The 19946-nt window shown below is 38.8% G+C and overlaps 1 protein-coding gene and 1 non-coding gene across 2 annotated transcripts in view; one reads left to right on the top strand and one right to left on the bottom strand.

Moving 5' to 3' along the window:
- The first annotated feature begins 1571 nt into the window (after positions 1-1571).
- Positions 1572-1645, top strand: TRNAN-GUU. Its single transcript has one exon. It is a non-coding gene; the product is annotated as a tRNA-Asn (tRNA).
- Positions 1646-8200: 6555 nt separating this feature from the next.
- The window catches only part of COL1A2 (collagen type I alpha 2 chain), a 38337-nt gene continuing 26591 nt past the window's right edge, over positions 8201-19946 (bottom strand). Inside the window, exons 35-52 of the mRNA XM_005418574.2 lie at positions 19733-19786; positions 19570-19623; positions 19361-19468; positions 18339-18392; positions 18192-18245; positions 17123-17284; positions 16302-16409; positions 15754-15861; positions 14765-14818; positions 14549-14656; positions 14292-14345; positions 13849-13956; positions 13139-13192; positions 12900-13007; positions 12257-12503; positions 11647-11840; positions 9677-9919; positions 8201-9098 (exon numbers count right to left, since the gene is read on the bottom strand). Coding sequence (XP_005418631.1) covers positions 8952-9098; positions 9677-9919; positions 11647-11840; positions 12257-12503; positions 12900-13007; positions 13139-13192; positions 13849-13956; positions 14292-14345; positions 14549-14656; positions 14765-14818; positions 15754-15861; positions 16302-16409; positions 17123-17284; positions 18192-18245; positions 18339-18392; positions 19361-19468; positions 19570-19623; positions 19733-19786 — 2019 coding nt within the window. The 3' untranslated portion in view covers positions 8201-8951. The remainder of the gene's footprint in view (positions 9099-9676; positions 9920-11646; positions 11841-12256; positions 12504-12899; positions 13008-13138; positions 13193-13848; positions 13957-14291; positions 14346-14548; positions 14657-14764; positions 14819-15753; positions 15862-16301; positions 16410-17122; positions 17285-18191; positions 18246-18338; positions 18393-19360; positions 19469-19569; positions 19624-19732; positions 19787-19946) is intronic.

The following is a 19946-nucleotide window of genomic DNA, read 5'->3' on the forward strand; positions in this document are numbered from 1 at the left end:
TGTGTATAAGAGGATAATGTAGCAAGGAATATAAACGCCAGAGCCAGAAAAAAATTCTCACTTACCTCTAATCTTGAAGATTCGTAAGGGAAATGATCACATGTTCATAAGAAACATTCTCTTTGTTATATAATAAGTAAAATATTCCCTACATTAACTTACATATTAAGTGTTGACTAATTAATTTTTTTAGTAGGATCTGCCATACCCCAAACCATATCACTTCTTAATTTAAATGGTGCAGCATTGCCAGATTGCTCTGGTCAAATTGTTATTTCAGAAACAAAGCTATGTTTCAAATGGATTCCTGGGGGGTGTAGTATTTTCAGTTATACAGCTTTTGCCTGGGCAGCTTTTGGGTACCTGCCAAATGATGGCATCAGACATTTTAATTGCTGGGTTTTCAGCCTCATAGTGATAATCAATTTTTCCCTAAGAATCAAGTTTCCATGTGGCATATGTATGCATGGTAGTCACCTATTGCAAATATTTGATTGCATTAATGAAGAGGGAGAACAAAGTGTAAGAAATCTTTTTCTCAGTGAACTTGTTCAATCACCCAGTGTAGCCTGAGTACTGAATTTGTAGCCAAATGCTGAAAGAAATATGCCCTCAAACCTGTAAGATCCTGGAAATTCTATCAGCAATTACTGCTTTTAGAGAATTCTAATTTTGTAACGGTTATAAAAATGGTTTCTCAATAGTCTTTACTAAAATCAGACTGATATTAAGTGAAGTAATTTTGAAATCACATGTTCAAAGGCCATATTTCGCTTTATCACTAAGAGATAAATACATCTGCTGTTGTATAACATGAGGCTTAATAGTGTTTTCCTTTCAGGCTTCTGTGGGTCTGAAACAAAGATGGATCAGATGAAGACAGGGAAGGGAAATGGGCAGAAAGCAAATATTTTAGTCATCTGTCCCCTTTAATTAAGGACAGTCAGGGGGCCACACCTTTTTGCCTCATGGGGAGTGTCATTGCTGTGCAGCTACACAGTCCTGAGAAAGGGGCTGGGACCCAGCTCAGCTCACTAATACAAATTATGTTTCTTTCAGCTGCTTGCATTTTTATCCTCAAAGCTTTGTATCCATCAAAGTAATGGGTTAAGAATGTTTGGTTTTGATGATTTTTTTGGTATGCAGGTGTAAGTTTTTCTATTTCTCCCCCTCTCTTTACTTGACTCCTGGTTGAGGAAAAATGGCAGTCACTGTTGGTTGCTTTCAAATTGAGTTATTCTCTTTCCATGAAGACTTTGTTTCATATTGTTTCCTTTTTCATGGTTCTCCCTTGTGCTCCCAGTTGTGCCTTCTTAAAATTCAGAATTCTTTATATTTATAGGGCAGCCTTTGGAAGCCTACACAGTCACAGTGCAAGCTTTGCTGTATTTGTGCAGCATTATAAGCCTTTCCTTCTGGCTGCCAGCAATACAGATGCACTGTGATGACCATGTTCTCTTTTAGCATCTCTGCACCAAATCCCTGCTACTTGAAATTGATGATTTTAGGAACAAAAATTTATTTTGGGTAGGGAAATTATTTTTTTTTATGAAGATTTCAGTGCCATGGAAGTCTCTGTGGCGCAATCGGTAAGCGCGTTCGGCTGTTAACCGAAAGGTTGGTGGTTCAAGCCCACCCAGGGACGTGTTTCTGCTTTTCCTCTGCCATGGCAGGGGTTTGGAACCAGATGATCTTAATGCGCTTTCCAAACCTAGCCATTCAGTGAAATTTTAGAAATTTGGAATTCTCTCTTAAGCCTCAGGTTCACTGAAACCCTTGTTTGCTGAAGTATGAAGCAATGGATTAACAGACTAAAATATTTCCATGCATCATTATTTCAAAATGAAATTGCATAGAAATAGTTTCATTTTATGTGAACATTGCAATGTTCCCTATCCTCTCAAATCTGTTTGTCTGTATGGAGCTCTGTTGTGTTGTTTGTGAGCTGTAAAGGATCTGTATTATTTTATGATGTTGAAATGTAAACACATATATACAAAATATCAACGTGGGCTACTGTGCACCTCAGGCTTAGCAAAGATTTGTCATTTAGGAATTAACAGATAACTGAAAAGTTGTGCTATTTCCAGCAATTTTGTGTAACTGGTGAGTTGGAATCTACAGGAGAGCTATTGTTTTTTGCCCCTAGATTTATATCTCCTGTGCATAGCACACTTTAATAATTGCTAGATGACTGGCAGGTAGATCTAAATCTTTGTTGTGTTGTTTTTTCTTATGCTTTAAAAATACTTGAACTGAAAGGTTTAACTAACAGTGTATGGCTTTCTCTAAAGCCCAAAACCAGAACAAATCCATATGCAGTGAATCCACTGGAGCCCCTTATCCTTCAGCATCTTTCTTGTGGACTCTTTTTCAGGAGCCGTAGTGATAGGACGAGGAGTAATGGGTACAAATTGAAAGTGGGAGAATTCAGGTTAGATATTAGGAAGAAATTTTCTACTGTGAAGGTAGTTACACACTGGAACATATTGCTTAGGAAGATTGTGGTACTCCAACTCTGGCCATGTTCAAAGCCAAGTTGGATAAGGCCTTGAGCAATCTGGTGAAGAGGGAGGAGCTCCTGCCAGGCATGGTCAAGACTAGATGAACTTTCAGGTCCACTCCCACCCTTTAAAATTCAATGATTCTATGATTCTGTTTTATGAGCCTACGCTTGTCTCACAGACCTCTGTTTCCACAGACCTGTTTTCTTGGTACATGCAAAGCAACTTGGAAATGGAATACAAATCCCAGTTGGTTTTCAACACAGTAGATCCAGATCATATAAAATATTAATTTAAAACTTTTATTTTTTTAGGAGCCATGCTGTCCTAAATTTCAGAGTTTCAGGTTGTAAAAGGCTGTGAGTTTAAAAAAAATCTATTAAACTTCATAAGTATAGTAAGAAACAGATGAAGGAGTCAGTAGAAATCAATTCAAGTAGTCTCTATAGTGTGTCTGGGCAGTGCATTTTCAAGTGAGAGGAAAAGAGGTAAAGGAGTTTTCACACAAAGCCCACAGAAAACAGCTACTGAGTTGTTACATATGAAATTTCCACAGTATTTATGTAGAGTTAACATAGAGAATAGATTTTTAGACTAAGCTTCTGCAGCAGAGAATAAGTAGAATGTAAGAACATTACTATGGACCAAGAAAGAAGGTGTGAGAGAAACTCAGTTAATCCACAGGTGTGTCCTTGGCCCATAATTTTATTATCAGGGTGTCATACCTGGAATGGATACCCAAGTCTTATTATTACAAAGAGATGTATAAGACCCTGATGTACAGACAACAGTAAAAGCTGTAGAGATGATAATATTGTATATAGGGCAAGAGAAATGCTGCCTTAAAGCGATAAGAAGCGATATTGTTTACTCTTGGATGTGCTTGTCAAAATACATATTTAATGGTTAACTTGGGAGGGGGGTGAGTGGGGGGTAGGACTGTAGATCCTGAATCTCCAGGAGAATCAAAGTGCTCATCCTCCCAAAGTGGCTGAGGGCATCCCTCCACTGGAGGAGGGAGTTGAAAGGCTTGGTCCTCTCACCTGGAGCCAGACAAGGACACTGTCAACTGTAGGCACAAACCACCAGCTCATCCTGCACAGGGTTAATTCTTAACCTTACCTCTTAATCTCTCCAGAAAATTGGAGAGTACTAACTGAGAGTTATAGGAAAAATATGACATAAAGTATTTGAAACTGTACTCCACAATCACATAGGGAACTGAAAAAGTTCAAAGGACCTCTTGTATCTGTCTGTATCTATTGTACCTAATGTGTCTCTTGTATCCATATGAGAGTTAAAGTAGGTGAGAGAAATGAAGTAAAATGTAATTCTACTTTTTGTCTACTGTAAGACAGATGCTCTTCATGGGTGTGAGAAGAATAAGCAGAGGTCCTTTGGATCTCATTGCAGAATCTGGGGAACAAATAATTTTGGCTATGGGCAGCTTCTGTAGGAACTGAGGTTTTAGATGACTGTGGCAAAGCAAATGTGGTATAGAGGCAGGTACAGACAGCCATAATAGAAATGGATGTTCTTTCAAACTGAGGAATTAGTCTTATTCCCTGTTAAACGCTGAAAATTTAAATAAATGAGAAGGTAGCTCATTATTAACTAGAAAGAGTAATGAAAAGCATTTTCTCCAAATTACATCAGACTGTTTTTGGGTGACTCCTCTTGTCACACTGTTGTAGAGACTGTACTGGGATATACTGGGAGCAGAGACTTACGCCTTGAGATGTTAAATACCTTAACCAAAAAGTAGTGGTAAATCCCTTTGGATAAAATTGAAAAACAGAAAAACTGACAGTCATAATGGAGGAAAGATTTCATGAAGAAAAAACCCTGTCCTTTATACTGCTATATAGAGAAGATAATTTCAAATTGACAAAACCTAACAACTAAAAGAGTAAATTTCATTATTTTCTATTTTTGTTCCCTGAGTGAGCCTGGAGTTTGCTCCAAGATCTTTCCTGTTTGGATGAGTGTTCTTCTCATACGTTAGTGCATATGTAAGGTGAGTTCTGATACTGATGTTTTGAAGAAATATCCTTTAGGATAGTCTTGGCACAGAAGATTCTGACAGATACAACCCTGAGATTAGCTCAGTTGTTTAGAGCATGGTCCCAATAACACCGTGGTTGTGGGTTTGATACCTCTATGGGCCATTTACATAAGAGTTGGACTAGGTGGTCCTTGAAGATCCCTTCCAACTCAGAATATTTTGTGATTCTGTGAATGACAGTGAATTTGGGAATAAAAGCCCTAGAAAAACAGTCTTCAGGGGCTGGTAGTTAGTATGTGAGGCAGTAGGTGGTGCACAATGCCTGGGAAAATGCTGGAGAACTGCTCTGCTGTTTGACTGTGTCTTCAGAATTGGCATTTGGGAAAAGTTTCATTTCACCTGAAGGTCCAGTTTCTGTAGCTTGAACACATTAAGATATTGATAATAATTATCAGACTTTATTTTATGTATTTCAAATGCTTGTGTTCAAAATAATATTCAAATGATCTATTTGTTTGTTTTGATAGTTATATTTGCCTTAATGAGAATCATCATTTCCTAAGTAGTTGGAGTGTATACGTAAGCATGGATTCATGTGTAGGAAATTTTGCTCATGTAATATCCAACCACATGTTTTCCAGGAAAGGACAAATGTATTCCAGCCTTAGAATATAGACATGCAGTAATTTCTTTGTTTGTGCACTGTAGATTGCCTTCATTACACATCTGAGATTCATGGAGGAGCCCTATAGTAAAATGGTGGATTTCCAATGAGCTCAGAATGAGGCACGAGTAAAGCTAAATGAATTAGGGGTTACTTCTGTTTTCATGTCTAATAGCTTTATTTGAGCTTGCTAATATCTCATTGCAATTGGATACATGATTCTAATACTGTAAAACACTGCATCAAGAGGGTGGTAGGAAGGCAGATTCTAGGAGATCCTCTCTGAAACCCCTACAAGAAGATGAATCAAAAGTCATGTCAAAAGCTTCAACTTAAACCTGAGTGGTCGTAGTGTAGATATGTTGTCTGTTAATGTTGTTTTGTCACTTACCTGTATTAAAGGATATTTGTCTGTAGCACAGAATTCACATTTTAGACTGATAAACTCAGATACTGAAGATAATTGCCAGTGGCTAGTGTTTCTCCCTGCAGGGCTGTGCTGTTACAACTGCCCCTTCTAGAACCATGCTATAGTGTTTGATTTTCTTTTTGCTCAGTGTTGGTCCCTTTGATGGTGTTCTCCTTGCCTCTAGTTTTAACTTACTTAGGCCATATTAATGCAAAAGCACATGCTACAGAGAACCCAGTGTGCTGCCAGCTGAGCCTGCTGTAACAGGAAACTGCATGGATACAAAAAGGAATATTTGCACTGGAGACATCAGAAGTGAGATACAATTTGAAGCTGATAGGAGCCTTTTAATCTCTGTCCATTTCCTGGGGGGATGGTGTAAGAGAAGCTGATAAGAAGTGAGGGTCATCAGTCCTGCAGATGCCAGGGAGGAAAATGGTCTGGATGCTGCAGTACTTTGGTTTGCACAGTTGTGTCACAACCAAGCACTACACGTCAGTTTTCTCTCCACCATGCTCTACAGAGCTTCCCCAGCAATTCTGTTCTGACTCAGTACAGCTAGGGCTTGCTGCAAATTTTGCCTTTCACTTAGTTACTTCAGTTGTTTTCCTTTCCTTGCAAGATTCTTTCTTGTTACAAATGTAAACATTAATCTATTATTGCAGCTAATTTATGCTAATGCTCTACATGTATTGCTGCTGATAATGAAATTCTCCAAAGATAATGCTTATAGGGAGGCAGAGTATTCTGAAAAATAATTAAGATCGGTTTACCAGAAGTTTTTTCAACATCTTATATTCCCAAAACTAGACAATATTAAGGCTCTCTGCCCTGTCTGCCCTTTATCTCTTCTTTGCAGCTATGATCTTTGAAAGACAGTTTCTTCAATATTGTACGTAGCATAAGCAAAATACTTGATCATGCAATAAGTTCTGATAAGTTGAAAACCTGCAAAGCAGACGAATATCTGTCCACTGCTAATGAGGTTGGAATTTGTGAGGTAAACACTATGTATTTTTTCAGGTTTAATTTCCAAATGAGGCTGTTTTGGGAGCAAAGATCTGAAAACACGTAATTTGGATGTTATCAGTGAGCTGATAGAAAGAAGGTGTTCTGTGCCTAGAAGGACATGCCATGGAATAGATCACAGTGAGCAAAGGAGGAATCAGAAGACAACAAAAGGAGACAGTGTTTGCTAAGCATAGTTTCCTTTCTAAACTCAAGTGCTCTTTTAGTTGTACTTTGGGGTTTTTTTTCTCCCCAGGCAACAAAGTTCCACTTCCCTATCCTAGCAATAACCTTTGCATCCTTCTAGTGAATTGCATAACCTGAGGGGTGAAATTTTAGCTTTTCAGTCCTTGTAGGAACTTCCTGTCTTGTAGTTAATCTATACAAAGAAAGAAAGCCTTTACTGTTTTCAAATATTGAATTACTGGTTTTACAACAACAAACTTATTTTGAAATGGTAAAAAAATGCTTATAATAATAATATTTTAAGAATCATCATGGTCCAATGAGTAAATGCAGGTATTTACCTACAGTATGTTTTACTCAGTGAAGAAAAAATGGGTTAAATTTCATAATGGAAATTATGAAATTTTTACTAATTCAGCACACAGCTGCAGGCACATAGCAGCTGCACCCAAGATCATGTTTTGCTATTTGCCCTATTTTCCTTAATCAGTTCATTGCAAGCAGGAACAAAAAAAGAATCTTTAGAAACAGATTTTAGTGCTTATTCCCCTTTGCACTATTTGGAGCTGCCTTCAGACTCTCAGCTGCTAATCTTTGGAGTGGTGCTTTCTTCAGGTTACAGGGACTTTATTCTGGATATTTTCTTCATGCCACTCTTTGGGGGTTCTGTCTGGCCATCTCACCTCTTGCATTACATGCTTTTGCTGTTGTCTTCATGGTCCTCTGTGGGTTCTCTCATGCACCTTCCCAGCTACAAAAACATGGCTGTTGGAATTGCAGTGTATTTAAGGTTTTCAGCAGTCTTCTAAATGGTCTCAGAGAAGAGAGACTTTGCTTCTCATGGTGGTTTGTGTGTTAGTAAATTATTAAGGTTAGCAAAAGCATATGGTTCTGTGTCCCATACACAACTGAACAAACTGTAAGGGTCTAACACTGACCTTCCTGACAAAACAACTCAATTTGAAATTCTTGGTATAGGCTTCTGCACATCCTTTCTAAAGTGCACAGGCACGGTTCTGCTGGTTGCAGCCCATCATCAGTCAGCACAGCTCTATCAACAGCCAGGAGCTTTCTGTCCTCAGGTGAAAGACAGAAGCTTCCTTTTCCTTCCACCTTTAAGTGAGATGATGATCCTTCTGCAGCCATTAATCCTACTTAGTAGTTGGAAAAAAGGATGGAATTATTTCTGCTCCTGAACTTCTCATACTATGAGGCATGGAGTTACTGAGTTCCTTGAGAACTTCTCAAAAGTTAGTGCTGAAATGAAGAGTCATGCAGACAATCACACCCTTAAGAGAGTTGTAGGCAACCTTTTGAGGCTTTAACAAAATGTTTTATAGCAATGTGCTAAAATCTTGGTCTGAGGACCTCCAATGCATCTAAGCAAGTAATTCATTAAATAGTTTCTTTTGGAACACGGGACATGCTTTATTTCATTTTTTTTCACAATTTATTTAAACATCTCACATATACAAAATACATTTTCTTTCTTTTTTTGAGAAATGATGACTTTTTTTTACCCATAGTAGAAGATTGAAACGAAATTTGAAAGTGGGAACACCTGATTTTGGAGGAAGAAGACAAAGAGGAAGAAAAATTATCCACATGCTTAAGCTGTGGGTGAGACAGGACATCCTAAGTTTTAAGACAGACTTCAAAGAAACAGGGAAGCAATACTTTAAATGCTACTAGCACCATCAAAGTTCAAGTATTGGAAAGATACTCTGTAATTATGCAATTAGCACCACTGTATTTTGAGTGGAATTGAAAGTACCTCAGATCATATGGAGAAGTTCCTACAAAAGATGTGGATCACTCTTGATTTAGTGTATGAGGTAGTTTAAACCTTTGGAAGTCATGGATTTAAACTTCCTCTGTGGAAGATATTCAAAGGCCACAAGTGGTGCAAACTTTCATGACTTTTTATTTTGTTTTTTTTTCTTTACAAAGGTTGACATTTCCCAAAACAAGGTGTTAAATCTTGAAAGACTTCCAAGTCCATTTGGGGCTGTATTAAATTTCATTGCACAATGCTCCAATCAATTCTTCTCCTTCTCTTTCGCCCAGAGTTTAAGCAAGTAGATGAACAGAAGAAATGGAAGGAGTCAGCTTTCATTACAAAAAGAAATGACAAGAGAATAATTTGGGAGAGACTTTAAGTTAATTTTAGTTCATTCATTTAAAACAGACTGGGCCAATGTCCAAACTGAATTCTTGGTCAGCGCCGCCAATATCCAAAGGTGCAATGTCGAGGATGGGCAAGCGGGATGGCTTATTTGTTCTGTATTCAATGATTGTTTTGCCCCATTCATTGTTCTTTCTCTGTAAGAGAAGATTCATTGCAGTTGTTATTGCATTGTTCACAGTATTAAGAATTGTTTCACCTGAATGGATAATTCCTGAAATAACTTCATATTAATTTTGCTTGTATTGTTTGCAAATCAGATACCCACATCGAACTATTTAGATCTCCAATACAGAGAAATCATTTACTTGAATCTTCTGTAGTCTGATGTGATGCTGTATGCAAGCTACCATATTATTCAAAATGATGTTAGATTCTAAAAGAACTCTGCCTGATTGTTTCAGGATTTAAAGATCCTACCCTTTCTATAGCATGGGCATTGTTTTCTTATCAATCTTCTGTTTACATAGAATTTGGATCTGGTCCCTCTGAAAACTTTTTTTGGCCACATGTACGGTACAAGATAGGATTTTTTTGTAACCTCTTCCACTTGTTAAGGATCTATCATGGTTGGGTTTGTAGGCTATGTATCTTCACTAGGCAAAATTTTGCTGGTTTGACCAATAATCTAATTCTGAATTAAAGCACAACTCTATCCCTAATCACCTGCTTAGGCCTGGGCAGTCACCATGCCCATGGTTTCTGTGTTACTTACAGAACAGCCATCCTCAAGAACACTGAAAGTGAATCTGCTGTTGCCTTCAGCTCGTAGCTCAACGTCGTTGGATCCCTGCAGCACAACAGCCTTCTTAAGGTTGCCAGTTTCTGCATCCATGTAGGCAATGCTGTTCTTGCAGTGGTAGGTGATGTTCTGGGAGGCATGGTTGGCCAGCAGACGCATGAAGGCAAGTTGGGTGGCCATATCCTTGGAGGTCACTCCTTCACTATTGTATTCAAACTGAAAAACAGAGAGGAACCCAGTCAGTTGTACTGTGGGGGAAAGGAGGATGCTCGTGATGAAAATGAGTGAAAGCTGCTCTGGTATCCTGGTATCCTGGTTTCAGCTAGGGTAGTAGGGTAGAGTTAATTTCTTCTCAGTTGCTGATACAGTGCTGTGTTTTGGATTTGGAACAAGAATGGTGTTGAAAACTCACTGATGTTTTGGATTTTTGCTAAGTCAAGGACACTTTTTTTTTTTTGTTTTTTTTTTTTTTGTTGTTGTTGTTGTTGTTTTGTTTGGTTTTTTTTTTTTTTTTTGTTTTGTGTGTCTCATGCTCAGCAGGTGAGGAAGTGTGCAAAAGAAACTGGCAGGGCCCATAGCTGGGACAGTGACCTGGGCTGACCAAAGGGGTATTCAACACCATGAAAAATAATGCTCAGTATATAAACTGGGATGAAGTAACCCAGAAAGGCAGCCAGTCTGGGTTCAGGAAGCAGGGCGGTCTGGCACCAGTCATCAGGTGGTTAGCAATGACATTTTGCATCACCTATTGTTTTCCTTTTTATTATCATTATTATTTACCATTGTTACTATATTTTATTTTCAAATATTAAACTGTTTTTATCTCAACATGCCAGTTTTACTTTGATTCTCCTCCCCCTTCTACTAGGGTGTATTGGGGGGAAGAAAGAGGGAGTTGAGCAAGTGACAATGGTACTTAATTTCTATCTGAGCTTAAACCATGACAGTTAGGAGCTTTAAAAAAATAGAATCACAAGGCTGCAATCACCTTTCTATTGCCACTCCAGAGCTAAAGAGCACAAAATAAAAGTAGTAGGAGGTAGACTGACAACCAGACACAAGTGGATGTAGTTGAACTGTAGAGTTCTGTTCCAAGGTATGGTGTTAATAGTTTATATGGATTCAGAGACAAGACAGATAACTTCAAGGAAGACAATCTACTGTTCTACAGCTACACACAATGTCTGTCTCAATAAAACTGTGAAACCTTTTTTAATAGAGTTTTGAAACTTTTTTTAATGCACTAGTGTCTGTGGATGGTACAAAAGTTTTCTTCACTCTTATATTCTTTTTACAGCATCTAATTTTTGCCCTTCTAAGAAAAAGGACCCTAGACTGTTCTGATCCAATGTCATTAAATCTCATCTTAGACACTTCATCACAATATCAATGCAACTTCATTTAAGAATTAGGTAATTAAATCTCCTTAGCTGTACGAAAGTGATGTATTTGCAGTTTGCTGGGACAGTGTCTAACATCCGCGTAGTAGTTATTGTTTTCACTTACACCAACAATTCTGGATGTTATGGTGGCATGCACTCAGAATCTGTGATGTGTAATATAAATATCTTTCCAGGAATAGTGTAGTACAAAAAAATATCAATTAAAAAGATTGATGTTTTTCTTAATTTTTCAGACATTTCCTGGACTGTCTTTATATGTACCATATTCCAGTCCAGGCTTCCCTTAGCAATAACCATTATTCTGGCTGAATTGATCATTTGCAGACATCAAGAAAAGTTACAACAACACTGAGAAGTACTTTTAACAAATTCTGATCTAAATCAGAATCAGAGCTCTGTGCCCTTGAGATAAAAGGTAGCTGCCTTTTTCATATTTCTCCCCTAAGAACTTAATTTCTCTGCTTGCTTCTGAGAGTCAGTGAATTGAGAACTCTTCAGACAGTGCTGCAGGAAACAACCACCCTGCCATACATCACTCACCTGGGTGCCACCATTGATAGTTTCACCAAACCATATGTGCTGCTTCTTGTCTTTGGGATTCTTGTTGATATACCAGTTCTTAGCAGGAATATTGTCGGGGTTGGCATAGATGCAAGTCTCACCAGTGGAAAAATCACAGTATGCTCTAATGGCATCTGCAGTGCAGCCTTGGTTGGGGTCAATCCAGTAGAAGCCTGCCGTTGAGGGAAGAAATATAAATCATAGTTCAGTCAGCACAAACTTTGCATGCAGTTCATATTCACTCATCTGATATAGGAACTCAGGCCATAAATATCACAGCTAGGGCAATATTATGGCGGTAAGTGGGATACAGGTATTTTGGATTGTTAATGTATAAGAAACTGTATTTAAAAGCAAGGATTAACTATTTTTGTGTTATTTTGGAAAATTATTGCAATAATGTGCAACAATATCTACAAAGAGCTTTTCAGGGTGTAACTGTATCTATTTTCAGTGGAGGCAGAAAGAATGTCTTCATTGGTCATTTAGTATTTTTGCCATGTGACCAAGGATACCTTTCACTGCAGAAAGCTAATGCCCTGGAAGTGCTCCCTGAGCCACAAAGGACAAACATCTGGCACTAACATACCGCTGCTCCATTCTGGGTGGCTAAGTCTGAGGTCACGGCAGGTGCGAGCTGGGTTCTTTCTGGAGCCTTCTGGGGTCAGCAGGGTCTCAATTTGGTTGTTCAGTGTTTTCAGAGTGGCATCAACTTCATAATCCTTGGGTCTGAGAGAAGGCTGATCAGCCCGGTAGTATTCTGCATCAAAGCCAACTTCATATCCACCACCATTGGGACCAGGGGGGCCAGGGGGACCAGGAGGGCCAGGAGGACCCTGAAGTTTTTCAAAAGCAGAAGACAAAAAGCATTCTGTCAGAGATATGGTGCTTTTAATGAAATGCTTTCACACATGCATTCTCCTAGATAACTCCTGGCACTCTCAGCTCTAATTAGAGGCAGCACACACGGTGACTACTATGGGTTGAAGCAGTGGAAGATGCACAGTGCAGGAACACCACATCTCCTTTGTGCATTTGCACTCTGGCCACAAGGAGCAAAGAAAAACTTTTAGTTCAGGTCTATTAAATATTTCCCTAATTTTAAATATCTTTTTTAAGAAATAAAACCGTGTGCATTATTAAACCACTAGGCTTCTGAAGTGATGTAATTACTAGGCTTATAGTGTAATATAAATGTGTTAAATCAACAACAACAAAAAGTTTATACTCACAGCAGGACCTTGGCTACCATGAGAGCCACGCACACCAGCAGGGCCAATAGGTCCAGGGAGACCATTGCGACCATCTTTACCAGGAGGACCAGAAGGACCAGGTGGACCCTAAATGGAAATTTGAACAGTTTAAATGACAGTAAAAATGCTACAAATAGGGATTCATATGGATGGGAGCATACATATATATTGCACAAAGAGAATGAGAGTTATTTCAATATATTCTGAAATTCACTTACCCTTGGGCCAGCAGGGCCAATGTTACCAGGAGGACCTTGATCACCATGTTGGCCCTATTGGGAAAGATACACAGTCATCAAAAAAAGAGCAGTGTTTGTGTTTGCTTGATTCAATAGGGAAATGTATGTAATGTATATTTGGGCTCAGAGAATGGGAATCTAGGGCCTATGACATTTATTAGGGGAGTTAGGGTATAAAATGCGTGTTTTGGTAAGAGAGGAGAGAGGCAGTCAAAATATATTTAAGAGGATAACCTACAAAATTCTTTATATTGTTTCTTCTGATCTTCAGAGAGGGTTTTAAAAGAAAAGTCAGAGTTCCTAAAGTTGATAGCCAAATTTAGAGGGAAGAAAATCCACAAATTACTTCAGGTTTTCTGAGAGAAAAGTTTTACAATTTCTGGCCAAAATAAGAAATAATACTAAAACAAAGGCAGAAGATTTTTAAATTCTTCATTAGCCAAATGCAATTGAGCTTCAAAGGAACTAATGGTAGTCACAGTCTAATGTCAATACCAGAATCTTCAATTTTGTACAAAAACCATTGAATGTTAAAGAGACTATTTATGACTCTTCATTTGAAAGTTGCTGCAGAGTGGAGTAAGTGGTATTAACATACTGTATTGTGCATATGTAATTCCTTGCTAGTGTGACTTTTTTTTGGCTATGTTTGCTCATTATATTCAAAACCCTGAAAATCATTTACTTACAGCAAGACCAGGAAGACCCTGCAATCCATTGTGTCCCTTCAAGCCAGGCAGACCTCGAGGCCCCTTATCACCAGGTAGACCCTTCTCACCACGTGGACCTTGTGGGCCCTAGGAAGGGATATAGGTGTCGAAGGAAAAAATTAGAAGGCTTCAAACAACATCCTCCTGTCAAAGCCAGAATTAAGTGTAAATATTCTACGTTAAGTCATATCCCAGGGTATATAATGGACATCCCCTTAACACACACAGGAAGAGCGCAAATCCTAAAAGCTTCAGGATTTATCCCACAAAAGAGAATGCTAACTGAGATTCTAAGTTCCTAAAAGTTTTCAGGTCCTTAAGCATTATTGTTTGGGCCCCTTGATCAAGTTATGAGTCCTTATTGATAAAGCATGTTTCTCTTCTTGCATCAATGTAGTAATGTATTTAAAAATCAGACTTACAGCAAGACCTCTTGGACCAAAAGCACCAGCAGGACCAACAGCACCAGCAGGACCCTGAAACAAGAATAGAGAATAAATGTCACTGCTGTATATTGTTCTAATGAAGGTTCCATGGTCAACACATCTCTGGAGAAAGTGAACTAATCTATACATTGTAGAGGTGGGATGTACTTTGAATATATGATAGACAAGTCTTAGTCCTTCCTCTTAGACCTTAATCTAGAAAGTTAAGGTATAGCATCATCTCAGTGACTTACAGGTTCACCACGGTTTCCAGGCTTTCCAGAAGGACCAACTTGACCATGAGGACCAGGAGCACCCAGAGCACCACTGGGACCAGGACTACCAGGAGCACCACGCTCACCCTGGGAACAAAGAAATGCAACAGGAGACACATTGTGTTATTACTGACTTAACACATATTGGAATATTTCTTCCATGACAATGAAATAAAAGAAAAAGAAACAAGTTACCTTGAAGCCAGGAGCACCATCACGGCCTGGAGGACCATCATTACCAGGATTGCCCTATTAAAATACCATGAAAAAAAATGACTAAATTTCATCACCTTTCATCTCACACAGAACTGTGTCTCAGTCTAATTGCTTACAGTGAGAGTAAGAAGATATTGAGATGGGATAGTATAAATCTTAAAGAGAAAAAACCTCTTCCTTATACATGTCATTCTCAAATGCCTTAAATATACTAATGTTCTCAGAAAACTAAAATGGTCTTCAAATATTTTAGGTTCAGTAGAGAAAAAAAATTACTGGGCTTTGCAACATTTCTCTAAATGAAAAGGCTAAGACAATAGTGGTCTTCACTAGCTTGCATTCTTTTAAAACTGAGACTTTTTTAGATGAAAAATGCCAGTGGAGGGAAAAGAACCTAAACAATAGCCACAACTAAATCACTTTGCTGTGGTACTTCACAAGGTTAAATGATTTCCTTTGTGAATATTAATTTCACTTCAGCATTTGGGCTGTGTCCAAAAAAAGGAATTTTCATTCAGAAAATTCTAATGAAACAAGTTCGGGATTTTTAAATTACTATTCTCTGTTCTCCTTGAAATTCTGCAAAGTCTCTGCAAGATTTTTATTTATAATGTATTAACTATGTTTCAGGTTATCAAATAAGCTTCCCTGATAAGGCTGCACTTTTTATACTTCATGAAAGATATGTATGTTCCCCATTCTGTCTTTCTTGGCATTTAAGTAAAAAGTGAAAATATTCTGAGAGTGACTTCAGGACGTACTTCAGACACAACTTTTGCTTTAAAAAGGTCTGTCATCTAGTTGGGCATAGGAATCCATGTCTATCAAGATCCTGATATAATTTTCTCTGATGACATTGTACAAGTTTGCTAGCAGAACAGCCTCCAGTTCCATCCACTTTTTCTGAGTATTTGTATTTGGATCAGAATGAAGAAAAAGCAACCTGAAGAGGATAAAAGACAGCTTACATCACGTCCAGCTTCACCAGGAGCACCATTTGGACCAGGAGAACCCACAGGACCAGAGGGACCACGGGCACCAGGAGGACCAGAAACACCCAGGGGACCAGGTTCACCCTAATACAGGGGCAGTTGTGACAAAATGTGACATTATAATACAACACAAACCAGTCTTTCAGAACTTTTAGCCTTTATCTAAGAGCAACATCTCACTGCAATGAGTTTGGGAAGGAAAAAAGAATCAGGACACAAGAAACATACCAAATATTATATCAAATATTATCTTCATTCTGAATGTTACTACTAGAAATCTCTTAACATTTCTGACATTCAGAAATTTGCTCACTTGCAGATAATTCTGGTTTGTCTGCAACAAGCCATATTTTCTTCCATTGATCTGCATCTGGTAGGTCCGTGTCTTCTGTTTCCAACAGCAAAGGAAACAGCATAATCTACATCTCCCTGGCTTCCCATAAGACAGACCTCAAGTGTGTGTGGATTTTTTCTTTTTTATTACATGCTATCTGTTTAAAGCAGTTAACTAATCATATACTCACTGTTGCTCCAGAGATGCCTGGAAGACCACGTTCTCCCCGAGAGCCAGGCAGACCAAGGATACCAGGAGCACCAAGAATACCCTGAGGACCTGGGGTACCAGGAGGACCCTATGACATAAAAGGAATAATATTTATATTAATAGACAAAAGTAAATGTATCATACACATCAGACAGTGATACTGAAAATGGCATTCTCGGTTACAATTTTCGCAGATCACAGAAGAAATTTCCATAATTTTTTGTTGAGTAAATTGTGGTATTTCACACAAGTGCTTACTTCAATAAGACAGAAATATATGACTTTTTAAAAAAGAAAGTAATTCTGGATGTGAAAGCTTAAAGATACTCAAAAGTAATTAATTTATTTGCATAATTCTACGTCGACCTGTGGGCAGACAATTTTAACCTTGTGATCCTCACAAATCAGAATTTATGGTGCAGATATGAATTGAGATTGTTCTAAATGGACATTCTCAGGTTCTTTTGTTTCTATCCACGAGGACCAGTTTCAGAGCAGATGTGCTTCCTTTTCTCAGACTAAATATATATTTCTTCTGTAGTTAGAGAAAGATACAACTCAGCACAAGAGAAAAAGAGAAAGAAAACCCTGACCCAGGGATCAGGCTCACTTTTTATGGCATATTTGTCAAGCATGCCTATGAACAATTTCTTGTGTCTCAATTGAACTTCTACTTAAAGGCTTTGCTAAATTTGTGGATAAAGCAGGAAAGCCCTTCACAAGCACCAAAAGTATCTCAGAAGCCACAACATTCACATGAAGAGAAACATTTTTAATGACATGTGATACTCAGTAACTTACAGCAGCACCAGCCTCTCCAGATGGACCTTTCTCACCAGCAAAACCGGGTGGGCCAGCAATACCTTGTTCACCAGTGCGGCCAACTGGTCCAACATCACCACGTAAACCTCGAGGACCATCTTTGCCAGCTGGGCCAGGAGGACCAGGGGGACCAGTGATGCCCTAGGATTGAGTATGAATATGATATCATTACAATATAGACCTGGGAATAAAATTTCATTTTAAGTCCATGTGAAAAAATAGTCCCTTGCAATAAAGAGGTCATCAGCTGCTCCAAAGCAGCAACTTCTATTGCTTGGTTAGCAGTGGAGAGCCGGAAGCAGTAGAATTATTTGACTGCCTTTTTTTTTTTTTAAACTCTGGGCAGGTGAAAGTGGCAAAACGTGGTGGGAAAATATATCCCTGTCTTCTGTTGGAGATATTAATTGCAACTATAAAATCCATGAGAAAAAAAAGTATCTTCCACTATCTTCCAATTCAAGAGAATTATTTGCTTTGGATAACGGGATTTAACATTTATTTAAATCTAGAGTATCTAAGAAAAGAAGTGCCTTTTGGTAAAGGTTGGAAACACCTTTGAAAAGACTACAAATGTCAATCTAGAATGAGAATTTCTTGCTGAAAAATAAAAAAAGATTCACATTCCAAAACAGAGTGAGTTTGCCCTGCTCTAGAATGGGACTAGAACTGCAGGTACTTTAGAAAATGTAGCCATACAATAACCTTAACACTCTGCAGATTGGACAAGACCTTCTTATCCCACTCCATTATGAGTAATTGCATAGCCATTGATTTGAACAAAAGCAAATAAACGCTGATTTTTGGAAACGGTTGGGTACTTCAAGAGGCATAGAGATGCTTGATGAATTATAAAAACTCACAAATTAAATGCATAGGTTGTACTCTGGGAGTTTGAACAATTAGATTATTTTTCTCATCCAGTTCTATAAGGATCTGAGATTGTTCCAGTGCAATTACGATTCACATCAATGAAACAAAAGTTAGGATCGTCCCAAAGCAAAGCAGCTTCTGACTTATCCCCCATTACATTTCTTCATTAGTTACTTACAGCAGGGCCAGGAGGACCAACTCTTCCAGCAGCACCAGGGAAACCAGTCATGCCCTAAAAACAAATTTGAAAATGAGAATTAGGTTAAAAGGAAAAAATAACTTCATGAAAAGCAACAATGTCAGTACTAAAAGCCTGAAGACTTACAGGAGGACCAGCATCACCACGAGGGCCAGCAGGACCAGCAGCACCAGCGGGACCCTAAGTAGGAAGGATTGAAAAAGAGAGATGGATCAAGCAAAGGCAATTAATGCTCCCTATTTAGAATAAGGGCTCAGTCTCACTACTGTGAAAGCTAAGGTGATTTTTACACCAGCAGGAGGACTGGGCCCAAAACCATGCTGCCTATCCTGACAATAGGGCATTAAATTCTCACACCCATTTTAAATCGCTATCATAAGGCCTGAGAAAAGTTGCATAAGGCATTTTATGATTTAGATTAATTTCCTTGCAAATGTTACATGCATCTAAACAAATCTGGAAATCAAAATGTGACAGCAGGGCAAAATCATGAAATCCTCTGTTTGCACTGTGTGACTGATACAGTCACTTAGTGCAAGAGCCTGGTACTGGTATTAAAATCATACAATAAGTAACCCAAGCCACGCTATCCTGCAACACTTTGTGGTATTTGAAGTACGTGGGTCTGACTTTCTGCATCATTTCAACCAGTTCCCCAGTAATAAGCATGTGAGGCAGTACACAACTTTGGGCTATAAAGGTGTCAGCACATGAAAAGCCTGTGTGCAAATGGGTGCACAGACAAATTTGCACACATGCATCTGGATGACTGACTCTGAAAATCAGACTGTGACAGCTCATCCCATCTTTGAGAGAAAAGTGTCAACATCCTCAGCTCAGACCTTACCCACAATCACCCCCTGAATGGCCCAAGATAGAGTGATTTTGCTGATCTTCAGAGCAAGTTGAAAATTAGTTATTATTTTCTCTTCATTTCAGTTCCAGACTCATGATCTGAGCCCACATAAACAGATTGATAAAATTTACATAATGTGTGAAAACCAGCAGGTTAACTTTTCTCACTGCCTAGCTTGAAGCTTTCTTTCTTTCTTTCATTACCTTTTCAGAATTCAAGGCTTTCAGGCTAATGCATTGTTTGCATGGTAGAGTTGAGAACGATGCATTTCACAAAGACACAATTCACTTACTGGTGGTCCAGAAGCACCAATTGGGCCAATGGCACCTGTTGGTCCAGTTTCACCCTTTGGTCCTTTGGGCCCACGCTCGCCTTTAGCACCAGGCTGACCAGCTGCACCCTGTGGGCAAAAAACCAGACAAAATGAGGAATTGAAAACCTTGCAGAGGAAATAGAGGAGGGTTATGGCATCAATATGAGGAAAGTGCAAACAAAACTTACAGGGGGTCCAGCAAATCCACTGGGACCTACAGGACCAGGCTCACCACGTTCACCCTAGAGAGAGGACAAAGAAGAGACTAGTGGTTAGAACAATCTTTAAAGGAGCAGTGTTCTGAACCTCATGTCTTTGACACAGGAATAATTATAGAAAATTACAACTTACAGGGATACCACGGGCACCAGCAGGACCAGCAGGACCAGCAGGACCTCCTTCTCCCTAAAAGACAGACAAAACATTTTGACCCCGGGAAAAGGCCCAACTGCAGCCAGAACAGGAATGCTCCTGTGGTACAGATATATATAGTGAGTTTCCTTGGATCTCCAGTACAGAGGATGTAACTGAAAATGCTTCTGGTTTTGATCCACCCTGTATTAAT

Source organism: Geospiza fortis, unplaced genomic scaffold (assembly GCF_000277835.1).
Source record: "Geospiza fortis unplaced genomic scaffold, GeoFor_1.0 scaffold138, whole genome shotgun sequence".
Taxonomy (NCBI): domain Eukaryota; kingdom Metazoa; phylum Chordata; class Aves; order Passeriformes; family Thraupidae; genus Geospiza; species Geospiza fortis.